The 13,223-nt window shown below is 39.5% G+C and overlaps 1 protein-coding gene across 2 annotated transcripts in view; it reads right to left on the bottom strand.

Annotated features, from left to right (window-relative positions):
* LOC105466630 (nei like DNA glycosylase 3) overlaps nt 1-7,978 on the bottom strand; it is a 53,158-nt gene extending 45,180 nt beyond the window's left edge. Inside the window, exon 1 of one of the 2 annotated variants that reach the window (XR_978333.2) lies at nt 7,741-7,962. Coding sequence is in view for 1 of the 2 variants with exons in the window: in XM_011715694.3 (XP_011713996.2) it covers nt 7,741-7,896 (156 nt within the window). In the remaining variant the exon portion in view is untranslated. Of the gene's footprint in view, nt 1-7,740 lie in introns of both variants that reach the window. The other variant, XM_011715694.3, reaches the window with a different exon arrangement.
* Nucleotides 7,979-13,223: the final 5,245 nt, after the last annotated feature.

Genomic DNA, 13,223 nt, shown 5'->3' on the forward strand with positions numbered 1-13,223 from the left:
TTGGGAGGCTGAGGCAGGCGGATCACCTGAGGTCAGGAGTTTGAGACCAGCCTGACCAACATGATGAAAACTCTACTAAAAGCACAAAAATTAACCAGGTCTGGTGGCGCATGCCTGTAATCCCAGCTACTTGGGAGGCTGAGGCAGAATTGCTTGAACCCAGGAGGTGGAGGCTGCAGTGAGCCGATCTCTCAACAGCACTGCAGCCTGGGTGACAGAGCCAAGACTCCATCTAAAAAAAAAAAAAAGTTCTAACCGTGGAAAATGATGTGGCCATTTAGCAAACAAAGTTTTGGTGGACAGTGCTTCAAATCTTATGGTTACTGGGCCACTTATTAACAAGAAAAAAGGTAATACGTTCCCTTGTAAATAAATTCTCTTGTGAAAGGAAAAAGAGTCAAAAATACAAAGCCCCCAATATACTTAAATGCATGAGACCATTATATATTTTCACATGGCTGTCAATGGAAATTGAAATATGTTGTCCTAGCTGACAGAGCCTCAAAGAGAACCTCCAACTAAAGTCTTAAAGGTGTAATACATGTCTTGTTTGTTCTACTGGTGTTTTACTCTATTCTCTGCAATTAAAAACAACATACGATACAATCTTTAAAAAAATCAAAACTCTGAAATTATAAATGTTGAAAAAAGAGGTTTATTGCCTGATGAATGTTAATATTGTAACATACGTGTTGACAGAGAGCAAGTGAAGGAATTCACAGGTAGATATTAACTTATAGAAAAACATTAACCTAAAAATATCAAATGACTTCAGTGCAGCAGAAACTCTTCTAGCTACAGATGCCATATGACCTTGGCTTGAATATGTTTAAGAATTCCTTTTTTCATACCTGATGGTATTTGGGTATTAAAATGAAATGTTAGTAAAACCTCTCCCTTGCTCACATATATGGTTTGTAATTCTCTCTGGGGCTAGGGTTTCCCCACCTGGACAGCAGGATAATCTTGAGGCTTTCTACCTGCCAAATTTCACATAGTATTTTCTAAACTACTGTCATAGTACTTACTATACTGAATTATTATTTGTCTGACTTGCATTTCTCCCCCATCGGTCTATAAGCTCTCTGGGGACAGTAACAAGTTTAGCTAATATCCTTGATGGCTTTACACAATGCCTGGGGTTCAGTGAACATTTGTGGGATTAAATAGATGCCTCCTCCTTTAGCTCTGAAAACCAAGTGTGACTTTAAAGTATACACTCATTGCTTCCCCTCCCACCATCCCCATCCTGCTTGACTTTTCCCAAGATATCTTGGCAAAATCTTCTACTCTACCATCTACTTAATCTCCTTTTAAAATTCATTAACATCCCAATATCTTATTTTCTAATTACCTGTAATGGAGTGAGAACATAAGAGGACCAAATTCTCATGACTACTAAAAGTCTTAATGGAACTAAAATACTCTACTTACCAGAATTTCCCATAAAATTAAAAGAACCATATGGGAAGGTTTAGGGAGGAGTTCCTCTGTGTTTGGCCACCAGTCCTAGAATGCCTGGTTTTTATTTGACATGTTTACTTAGCATTTAAATTGTTGCTCTAAAAAGATCTAATCCAATACAGTAGTTCTCACTTATCCAAGGTTTCACTTTCTGTAGTTCCAGTGACTCGCGGTATATATAGTCCCATAAGGTATTTTAAGACAGAGAGAGATACCGCATTCATTTAACTTTTATTACAGTATAACTGTTCTATTAAGAATTACTGCTATTAATCTCCTACTGTACCTAATTTATAAATTAAACTATCATAGGTTGTATGTGTAGGAAAAAAGATAGCATATATAGAGTTCGATACTATCCATGGTTTCTGGCATTCACTGGGTGTCTTCGAATGCACCTTCTGTGGATAGGTGGTACTACTGTGCTTAATTTTGGTTTTGAAATGTCATATAAAGATTTTTTTATTCAGTTGTCTATCATGCGGATGGTTTACCCAAGTCAGTGGATTCCTGGTACTCTATCATTTCTAAAATAATCAGCTCTGGATAATATACTTGGGATAAAATAAAATTTTCAACTTATGATTGCCCATTGCAAGCACCGGCATATATCTTTCACTGTCCTTTTAAAACTCCATCTTAAGGTAAAATTCTGGTATACAGGTAATGGTTTGTTCTACCTGTTTTAATAGCTATTGTGTACAAATTGGGCAAAGCTTTTGCAATAAACCTAAGATTTATAAGATACTCACTTGTCCTACCACAGAATCTAGGGTTATACCTTCTCTCTACAAGCTTTTGCTGCCCAAATTCAAAAACTAATTTCCATAAGCCTGTTATCTTTGCTATAACTATACACAATTGCCCAATATACACTTGACTGTCTCATGTTGACCCGTATAATCTATTACTGTATTATCTGAACATTTCATCCTTTTTATTTTTTTCTGAAATAAAGATGAAAATCTGCTTTGACACAATTTTAAGTATGATTGAGAAGGGTTCACCTTCCCATTTTCAAGTGGCTTAATAATATGAAATCTTCAAAACAACATATATTTTCAGAGACAGCACATGATTTATTGTGCTGATTACCATTTATCCTGCCTATCCATGGGTGGACAAGGAAGATAAACTTTTCAGAGCAGAATAAGACTTTTCCATAGATAAATGTTTCAACTCTAGTGCAGTTAAGTATTTTCCCTATAGAGAAGAAAATACCATATTTACTTTCATAGTCTCTCCTCTTTTCCTTACATGCTTTTCCCCCCAATACAACAATACTTTTTAATCAGAGATCACTTGTATACCAGTCTAAGTCATCAAGGAACATAATTTTAAAATGATTTCTAAACACCAAAATAGGGGTCCTCAGGCCTAGTCATCAAAACATATTCTACAATTTTCTAAGTGCAGGGCCTTCAAGCACTTACTAAGAGATTAAAGACTTTGTACCTTATCTGAAGGCATCAAATGATTACAAACCCTTCATAAAAACAGGGTGTTCCTCAGATAAGTGGGTCTGGTGAGAAAGCTCTGATCTAGAAGAAAAAGGAACAATTCCCAGGATGTTTATTTTGCTAGGCACTAAGCTAAGAATTTTATATGCTGCTTAATTTAATCCTGACCAAATAAGCTAAGATGTGACAATAAGCATCTCCAGACGAGGAAGTAACAAAGAAATGGGAATTCAAAATCAAGATGATAGATGTTCTTGTCTCTACAGCATACCGAATATGTTCATCTTGGATAAAAAGCTACAATGGCCATGGAAAATCACCTCCCCTTTTTCCTCCTTTGTAAGAATGTTATCTGTTCTCTGTTATCCCTTGTTTCATAACTCCATAGGATTCTGGATACTGATAATGATGATCTTGAGTCATTAAGGAGAAATCATTATCAGTATCCATTTAAGAAGGTAAGGAAGTATATAATGCATGCTCTCTAAATTATTTAGGTATCCCCTTCAGATGCTTAAAGAAATGAGCCTCATTTTACTGGAAAATGAATCTCTGTAGATTAGCTCATTTCTTTAAATAATGGCAATAAAATGAGCCATGATTTTTTCCCCGCACTTTGAAGAAGGAAAATTTACTACATGGTTTATATTCTGGTAGTAGGAATTTCCATATAACATGCACAACAAAATATACACATTCTCATAATGAAAGATTCCAAATGGAATTTATTTCTAAATCTTTAATCATTTTGCACTATTCAAAACCTTGCTCTTCTCCATCCATTCAACTTTTATTAAATGTCTCCTCAGTTCCTGACACTGTGAAGCATATATAAAGACACATAGCTGGCATATTAAATACATGTATCAAATTTTAAGGAGTGATGGAAATAACCAGACCATGTTTCAAATAAAATGAATGCTTATAAATAAACTGTTTCATATCCTGTTTTGTGAAATTGAAAACACATGCAGATTAAATATTTCACTAAAATATTGTATCCACCCAACAATTAAAATCAAAGGTTTGACTTTTCAAAGCTCATTAACCAGCTATGTTCATTTATATTCCAACATTGTTTCTTACCATAAGGTTCCACAATCTCCAGCAGAGTTTTATGCAATTTGCTTACACTGTTGCACAATTTTATGCTGACAAGACAGTGGATCATAACTCAGAACAATAATATAGTGCACCCATGACTAGCAGATGCTGGGATCTTCTATGGCTAGGTTTTCTCAAAATGAGGATCAGTTGTCACAGGGAGACATGCATTCAAGTGTGTTCTCGATAAACTTTACACTGGAACAAAGAAGAATGCTATATGACAGAGTAACACTTCATTGCGGCAATAGCTACTGAAGTAGTGTTTCTTGGTTTGTTTTTTGGTATGATTATCTGAGGTTTAAATATTTTATTTTGAATGCCCATTAAATATTTCTTTAGCTCTCATTGGTAACTTTTTCCATGTTTACTGCACTGTAAAGAATGCAGTATGCAGTTATTAAATTATTTTTAAATGCTGCCTTGTGAAAACTAATCATTGCAAGCCAGTAGCAGAAACATTTAAATAGCTTTAACTCTTTGGCATAAATGCCTAGGAGACATGGGATCATCTGTTACACTAATGATCTTGCCAGAGGTTTGTGACAACCTACCATGTTTTAATGAAATTTACTAAGGATCCCTCTAAAATGCAAAAGACTCTTCATGTTTACAAAAGGTTATAATTATGTTTTTTTTTTTAGATCAAAGCCCCAGAAGATGAAGCCATAGTAAATTATTTAGAAGTTTACCAACAGCCTCAAAGAGTGTATTCCTTCCATGTTGATTTTAAAATCCAGTGTCCATAGAACCAGATTCCTGATCCTAATCATAGAGACCTATTCCAATTTTTAATGCCTCTTTCTATTAAGGTATCAAAAATAATACCTTTAAATGCCGGGCTTTTTATGTGTGGGGTATAACTTACTGAATATTGCTGCCAAGTGATGTTAATAATTGCCTAACCAGTACTGAAGCATTTGTATTACATCATCAGGCTGCACTCTTTTGTGCAATCCAAACATGGTGATGGAAGCTGTTAGAAGAGAATTATCAGAATAGACATAAGAGATTTCACTAAACCGAACAAAACTAAAAATGGTAGTAGACACAGCTAAAAATCCAAGGTTGCACTTCTCTATTTAATAAATAACCACTACTACATACTGAGCATTATGGTGTTCCTACCATTGTATGCTAAAAAAGCAATAAAGATCCTACTGAATCTTTTATGGCTGAGAGGAGCTACGGCATGTTAAGAGGGTAGGCTTTGGAGTTTTTTTTGTTTTTGAGACGGAGTCTGGCTCTGTGGCCCAGGCTGGAGTGCAGTGGCCGGATCTCAGCCCACTGCAAGCTCCGCCTCCCGGGTTTACACCATTCTCCTGCCTCAGCCTCCCGAGTAGCTGGGACTACAGGCTCCCGCCACCACTCCCGGCTAGTTTTTTGTTTTGTTTTGTTTGTATTTTTCAGTAGAGACGGGGTTTCACCGTGTTAGCCAGGATGGTCTCGATCTCCTGACCTCGTGATCCACCGTCTCAGCCTCCCAAAGTGCTGGGATTACAGGCTTGAGCCACCGCGCCCAGCCTGGCTTTGGAGTTTTAAAGAAAAATCAAACCCTGGTGTAGCCTCTTACTAGCCATGTGATCTTGAGCAAACTGATTTAAACTCACTCTGAGATTCATATGCCTCATCTGTAGAATCAGGTTAATCCTTTATCATAGGGTTATCCTTTTTCATGACTGAATGAAATATAAGAGCATCTCATGCCTTACCATCAGAGATAATCACAACAAAACTTAAAAGGAAATGTTTAAGCTATTTTTCCTAAAAACCAATGAGGTGATATTTATTTAAAACATTAGGTTGACTCTCACAGCAGAAAGCATATCCTACTCATCTTCGTATCCACAGGAGCTAGCATAAAACCTAACACAAAATACGCTGTGGTTGAATCATGTAAATGATGATATCCCTAAGCATATTCATGTCATATCCACTGCTTAGCCCTCCCATCTTTACTTCTAAAATAGTGATTCTCTTGTCTTCATCTCCACCACCAGCACTTGACACCAAATTTGTCACCTGGATTTCTGCAGTTATCTCCTAAATGAGAGGGCAGTGTCTACTCTGGCTTTCTTTCAGTCTTTTCTTTTTCCTTTTCCAGTCCCTGAGCTGTATAGCTGCTACTCGACCTGCACACCTCAGCTTTTTTTTTTTTTGAGACAGAGTTTCGCTCTTGTTGCCCAGGCTGGAGTGCAATAATGCGATCTCAGTGCACTGCAACCTCCACCTCCTGGGTTCAAGCGATTCTTCTGCCTCAGCCTCCCGAGTAGCTGGGATTACACGCACACATCACCATGCCTGGCTAATTTTTTTATTTTTGTAGAGACGGAGTTTCTCCATATTGGTCAGGCGGGTCTTGAACTCCCAACCTCAGGTGATCTGCCCACCTCAGCCTCCCAAAGTGCTGGGATTACAGGAGTGAGCCACTGCACCCGGCCCACACCTCAGCTTTGCTACTTCCCTGGGGAAGCCTTCCCTGATCCTCCTACAAGCCCTTAAAGAACCATGTATCTCTCCTTCACAGAACTTAATTTATATTTCTTTAGGCGATTATTTAATGAATGTCTTTGTATCTTCCCAACTAGAGTATAGGCTCTAAAAGAGGAAGTATTTGTTTTTGCTCCCCAGGTGCCTCGAGTACTCAAATTTTGTTGAATGAGTAATTTTCATAAATATTAATATTCTTAAGAAACCATATAAAATCCATCTTTGGTACCCTGAAACGATTTTAGAAACACTGTAACAATAATAAAAAAAAAAATAGGTACAGAGTACTTACTGGCATATCAAGTCAAAATAAACAAAAGGGCAATTGGAAGGAGATGTAAAATTTATTCTTTTTTCCCAAGTTTGAAAATATATTTTCTTAGACTTAGAACCTCATTTCTTTCAAGTTGTAAGCATATGCTAATTTCATAGCAGGCAACTTTTTCTTCTAGGACCAAAGGCTATGAGGAAGCTTTGCAGAAGAAATTGAAATACAGCAATATTGCATGTATCCATGAAATACAATCATCCACACATCTAAAGGGCTTTTAAAACATGATGCCTTAATCAAAATATTTTTAGTACAAGTTCTGTCCAAATGAATACCACATCGTCTGCAATGAATGCCTGAGTGGCAAGAAGCTGTGCTCGTTTACTTTAAAAAGAAATAAATTCACTTAAGGGAACCAGAACTGGGTTTCATTGCCCCTTAATTAGATGGCAATATGAAGCTGAGTGAGAAGTTAGTGCTACATTTTCTACGTGTAGTTTTAGAATTATATACTAGTTGTGATATATTTACCAATTGCAGAATATTAGGCAAGCAAGAAACTAGAATTTTATGCTAAAAGCTTAAAATGGGACGAAAAAACAAATCAGAGGTAGCAGAGATTTGATACTATCAACAGTAAAAAATGCAGCTGTAGACATGGGAAACCATGTGGGTATCATAAAGGAGTTAAGTAAGGTGACTCGGATAAAACACCTTCACTGGATTCCCCTAGGGCATCTTGCTCAGGCAGCTTCTGCCCAGAGCGCTAGCCCTTCTCTCCTGCGCAGGCGCCCTAGGACAGACTTCTCCCTCCAGTAAATTGACGAAAAACTTTGGGAAACGAAACCTGGGCCAGAGCAAAGAGATGACACTTTAAACCTTGGAACCCTGATGGAGTCTTTATTCCACTTCCCCGTGCTGACTGCATGGCCGGTTACAGGAGTAGCTCACCTGCGGGGAGACCACAGCCGTGGAGGCTGCCAGCGGCAAGGCGCGGCCCTGCAGGCTCCGCAGAGCGCTTCCCCGCACGCCGGTCACCGCCTGGCCCGGGAGCACCCGCGCGCGAATCTTCTCTCCATTCAGAGTACAGCCTGGTCCTTCCACCATCTCTGTGGCCGGCACCCGTGGCCCACTGCTCGCAGGCCCTGGTGCGAGTACTGCTATGCAACTCAACCTCTGCGCGGGCACTGACTGCTCGCAGAGGAAATTCAAATCTGGCGCGCGCCTGGCCCCGCCCAGGCCCGGCCCAGGCTCGGCCTAGGCCCCGCCCAAGCAGCGTCCTGGCTGTTGTTGGGGGGGTCGCTCCCTACGGCGCATGCGTTGTGGCTCAACCCCACCCCCCCCGCCGCCGCCCTAGGTCTTGCTATGAGTTTATTAAGAAAACGCAAACGCGCGTGGGGCGTGGGGCGTGGGGCGTGGGGCGTGGGGCGTGGAGGACAACTAACTAGGCTGACCTGTAAAAGCAGAGGAAATTGGGACTCGGAAAGTTCTGAATGTATTTTCTGTGCGTTAAAGTTTTGCCCTTGTCTTTGAGCTACTTAGTATACACACATTTTCTGATCTGGCCCTCTTAATCTGTACTTGTCTGGGACAGGACAGATATGTTACAGACAATCTAGTTTTTGGCCCTGTTTTTGGTATGCTATATTTGGACGTGGGTGGGATGAGAGAAACGAAGAGGAGGGTTTTTGGAACAAACAGCAGAATATATTCTAGTGTCTATATTTAAAAACTCCATTATTAGTTAAGTGAGCCCTACCCAAGTCCATGCACCCATTTTGTTAGGCGACATGCACCCATTTGTTTGCTTTGTTAAAGATAGAGCTTCATATAAATTTGAGGGTAATGCGTAGCTTTTCAAATTTACCCACAACCCTAACCAAAGATGCATACATACATATAAATCTATGAGGTTTATGACTCCATATTGTTTTATAAATTATAAAGTGTATTCTTTTTTGAAAACTGAAATACAACACATTAAAACAGAATGTCAATTTCTAAGTGATTTCGTAAGCATAGCACCGCACTGCAGTTAAACCAGGAGAGCATATACACAGGTGGTTGCTGACTTAGGATGTCTCAGCGTAACAGTGTTTTGACTGTATGATGGTGCAAAAGTGACACACACTCAGTAGAAACTGTACTTTGAGTACTCATACAGCCATTCTGTTTTTAATTTTCAGTACAGTAGTCAATAAACTATTTGACACTTTGTTACAAAATATGCTTTGTGTTAGGTGATTTTTCCTTACTGTAGGCTAATGTAAGTGTTCTGAGCACATTTAAGGAGGGCCTCGTGAAGCTATGATGTTTGGTAGGTTAGGTATATTAAAGGCATTTTCGACTTAGTTACTATATTTTCAGTTTACAACGGGTTTATCAGGACATAACCCCATCATAAGTTGAGGAGCATCTGTATACTAGAGACTTGCATTTGAATATACTGAAGACTTGACTTTGAAATTTTGAAAAGTATTAAATCTTTCTCTTTGCAGGGAGAGATTAGTGGTCAAAAGTTGGCTGGATCAGTTTCAGGACTATTTGTACTTTACTCCCTTGTTCAATTCAATAATCTCTGTCCTTTGATGGAGAAAAGTCCTATATACCTTTTCCTTTTTCAGAGTTGTGTTAGTTATTGATTGTTACCTCATAAATTATCCCATTTGTTATTTCAAAATTTCTGTGGGTCAGGAATTTGGCAATAGTCTAACTAGCCAGGGTCATCCTGGCTCAGCATTTCCCAAGAGGTTACAGTTAAAATATTAGCCAGGGCTAAAGTGCCCTAAAGGCTTTTTGTAGCTAAAAGATCCACTTCTGAGATCAGTGGCTTTCATGGCTGTTGGCAGGAGACCTCAGTTTCTCACCTCATATGTCTCTCTACAGTGCTGCTTGGCTCTTCTAACGAAATGGCAGCTGAGTGTGTGATCCAAGAGAGAAGTCAAGGAGAAAGTTGCAATGCCCTTTATTACTTAGTCACCCTTTATTACCTAGTTTATTATGGTAACTTACTCCTTATTCCATTCATTAGAAGCCAGCCATTAAATACAGTTCATACACAAGGGGAAGGGAATTTAGCTGTGATTTGAAAGGAGGGATATCAAAGAGTTTGTGGACAAATTTTAAAAATATCAACCTGTTCATTTATCTGATTCATCTCATTTCTCTTTAAGGTGTTGGGTACTGTGCACATTTGGGTCAAATACTATCTTTAATTAGTAAGAGTTGGGGACTGACGCTGAAGGTATTAAGAGATTTCACTGGTGTGACTGAAAGGCCGAGTCAGATTTTGTTTTGTTTTGTTTTGTTGGCTGGAGTGCGGTGGCATGACCATGGCTCACTGCAACTTCCACCTCCCGGGTTCAAGCGATTCTCTTGCCTCAGTCTCCCGAGTAGCTAGGATTACAGGCACCTACCACCACACCTGGCTAATTTTTGTATTTTTAGTAGAAACGGAGTTTCGCCATGTTGGCCAGACTGGTCTTGAACTCCTGACCTCAAGAGATCCACCCACCTCAGCCTCCCAAAGTGCTGGGATTACAGGCATAAGCCCCTGCACCCGGCCCAGATTTTGTTTATATGTGACTAACCTCTGAGTCCTTTAGTATATCTCTTTGCTCTCGCTTCTTACATCCGATCAAAAGCAAACTTGCATATGCTATGTATCTACAGTGTCTGTAAAAAGACTCCCCACATCATTGCAAGCAAGCCTACCCTGGTGCAGACCCTTGCTACGTTTCAGCTGGACTATGGCACGATCCTGCTAACTGCCATCCTCCTTGCAGTTTCTCTTGTGCACTTTTACCAGAGGAACCTTCACAATTTCTTAAGTACAATTTATTAATTTTAACAAATTTGCTAAATTTATTAAATTGTGCTCTTTGATAACTATATATATATATATATATATGTCATTCATGTTTCCCAAAACTCACTTTCTTCATATGGACAATAAATAATACTTCTTCTATACACCTGCATATGATTGCTCTAATTTCCATACACAACATAGCTTATGTGAAAGCACTTTGAAAACTATGAAATACTCCAAAAAAAATAAGATAAATTGTACCTACCATTCCCAGAATATACTTTGTACTTTTTTTTTTTGGCTCATGCTATTATTCGCACTGTTTTTTTATGTTTGTTTGTTTTGTTTTTGTTTTTGTTTTTGTTTTTGTTTTCTGAGGCTGGAGTGTAGTGGTGTGATCTCAGCTCACTGCAACCCCTGCCTTCCTGGTTCAAGCAATCCTCCCACCTCAGCCTCCCGAGTAACTGGGACTACAGGCACCCACCACCATGTCCAGGTAATTTTTGTATTTTTAGTAGAAATGGGGTTTTGCCGTGTTGGCCAGGCTGGTCTTGAACTTCTGACCTTAGGTGATCCGTCCACCTCGGCCTCCCAAAGTGCTGGGATTACAGGCATGAGCCACCGTCGATGGCCTATTCTCGCCTTTTTAATACCTCCTCTTTTTCCCAGTTTGTTGAAGTTCTCTCAACTTTTTTTTTTTTCCTTTGAGATGGGGTCTCACTCTGTCACCCAGGCTGGAGTGCAGTAGCACGATCTCGGCTCACTGCAATCTCCACCTCCCGGGTTCAAGCGATTCTCCTGACTCAGCCTCCCAAGTAGCTGGGACTACAGGCATGCACCAACACAACCAACTAATGTTTGTATTTTTAGTAGAGTCAGGGTTTCACCATATTGGCTTGGATGGTCTCAATCTCTAAATCTCATGATCCTTCTGCCTTAGCCTCCCAAAGTGCTGGGACCACCATGCCTAGCTAAGTTTTTCCAACTTTTAAGCCCCAGTTTTATGGATATCCTCTAAAAAAACCTTATTGATACAGTCAGAATTAACCTCATATCTTCTGAAGTTAGTTCTTCCGAAGAACTTACCAAAGTTACCTTGTGGTAAAGTAATTTGTGTACATTTTGTACATTTTGGTCTCCTTCTAAACTAGACTCTTATTCCTTAAAGACAGAAGAGATGATCATCTTTACACTTCCCAAAGCAGCCGGGATGCTTTTTTTGTATATAATAGATATTCAACAAATATTTGTTTAATCGAATGATTATTATTAACTTAAGGTTGAAAAATTGGACCATCTGTTCCCAGAGGCCCTCACTGTCATTCTTTTGAATACAGATTTGATGTTTTCAAAGGTCTCTTTTAAACTAAATGTTATGGAAAATTAGTAATACATTAAGTTACTCTGTGACACGCTTTCTCTATTAGAGCAACAAGCCAGTAATCTTGATGTATTCCCTAGGAAATAAGACCAACCGTATGTGCAGTCATTTGTGTACATTACAGTCATTCGTGGCTCAATGACGGGATGCATTCCGAGAAATTTGTCATGAGGCAGTTTTGACATTGTGTGAACATCATGGAATGCACTTTTACAAACACAGAGGGGACAGCCCACTGCACAGCTAGACTATGTGGTATAGTCTATTGCTCCTGGGCTACAAACCTTTGCAGTATGTTTCTGTGCTGAATACTGTAAGCAATTATAGCACAATGGTATTTGTGTTTCTCAACATATCTAAACATAGAAAAGGTACAGTAAAATACAGTATAAAAGATTTAAAAATGGTACACCTCCATAGGACACTTTTTTTTTTTTTTTTTTTTTTTTGAGACGGAGTCTGGCTCTGTCACCCAGGCTGGAGTGCAGTGGCGCGATCTCGGCTCACTGCAAGCTCCGCCTCCCGGGTTCACGCCATTCTCCTGCCTCAGCCTCCCGAGTAGCTGGGACTACAGGCGCCCGCCACCTCGCCTGGCTAGTTTTTTGTATTTTTAGTAGAGACGGGGTTTCACCGTGTTAGCCAGGATGGTCTCGATCTCCTGACCTCGTGATCCGCCCGTCTCGGCCTCCCAAAGTGCTGGGATTACAGGCTTGAGCCACCGCGCCCGGCCCATAGGATACTTTTTATGAATGGAGCTTAGAGGACTGGAAGTTGCCCTGGGTGAGTCAGTGAGTGAGTGGTGGGTGAATGGGAAGGCCTAGGACACTGCTATATACAACTGTAGACTTTATAAACACAGTACACTGAGGCTACATTACATTTATAAAAAGTATTTTTCTTTCTTCAGTGATAAATTAACCTTAGCTTACTGTAACTTTGTTACTTTGTAAACTTTTTAAACTTTTTGACTCTTTTGTAATAGCACTCAACTTAAAACATAAACTCATTGTACAGCTGTACAAAACTATTTTCTTTATATCCTTATTCTATAAGTTTTACAGGATCATCAATATCACTGTCTTCCACCTCCACATCTTGTCCCACTGGAAAGTCTTCAGGGACAGTAACACGCATGGAGCTGTCATCTCTTACAGCAATGCCTTCTGGAATACCTCCTGAAGGGCTTGCCTGAGACTGTTTCATGGTTAACCTTTTTTTTAAAAATAAGTACAAGGGGTAAAT

The sequence above is a fragment of the Macaca nemestrina genome, chromosome 3, assembly GCF_043159975.1.
Source record: "Macaca nemestrina isolate mMacNem1 chromosome 3, mMacNem.hap1, whole genome shotgun sequence".
NCBI classification, from domain to species: Eukaryota; Metazoa; Chordata; class Mammalia; order Primates; family Cercopithecidae; genus Macaca; species Macaca nemestrina.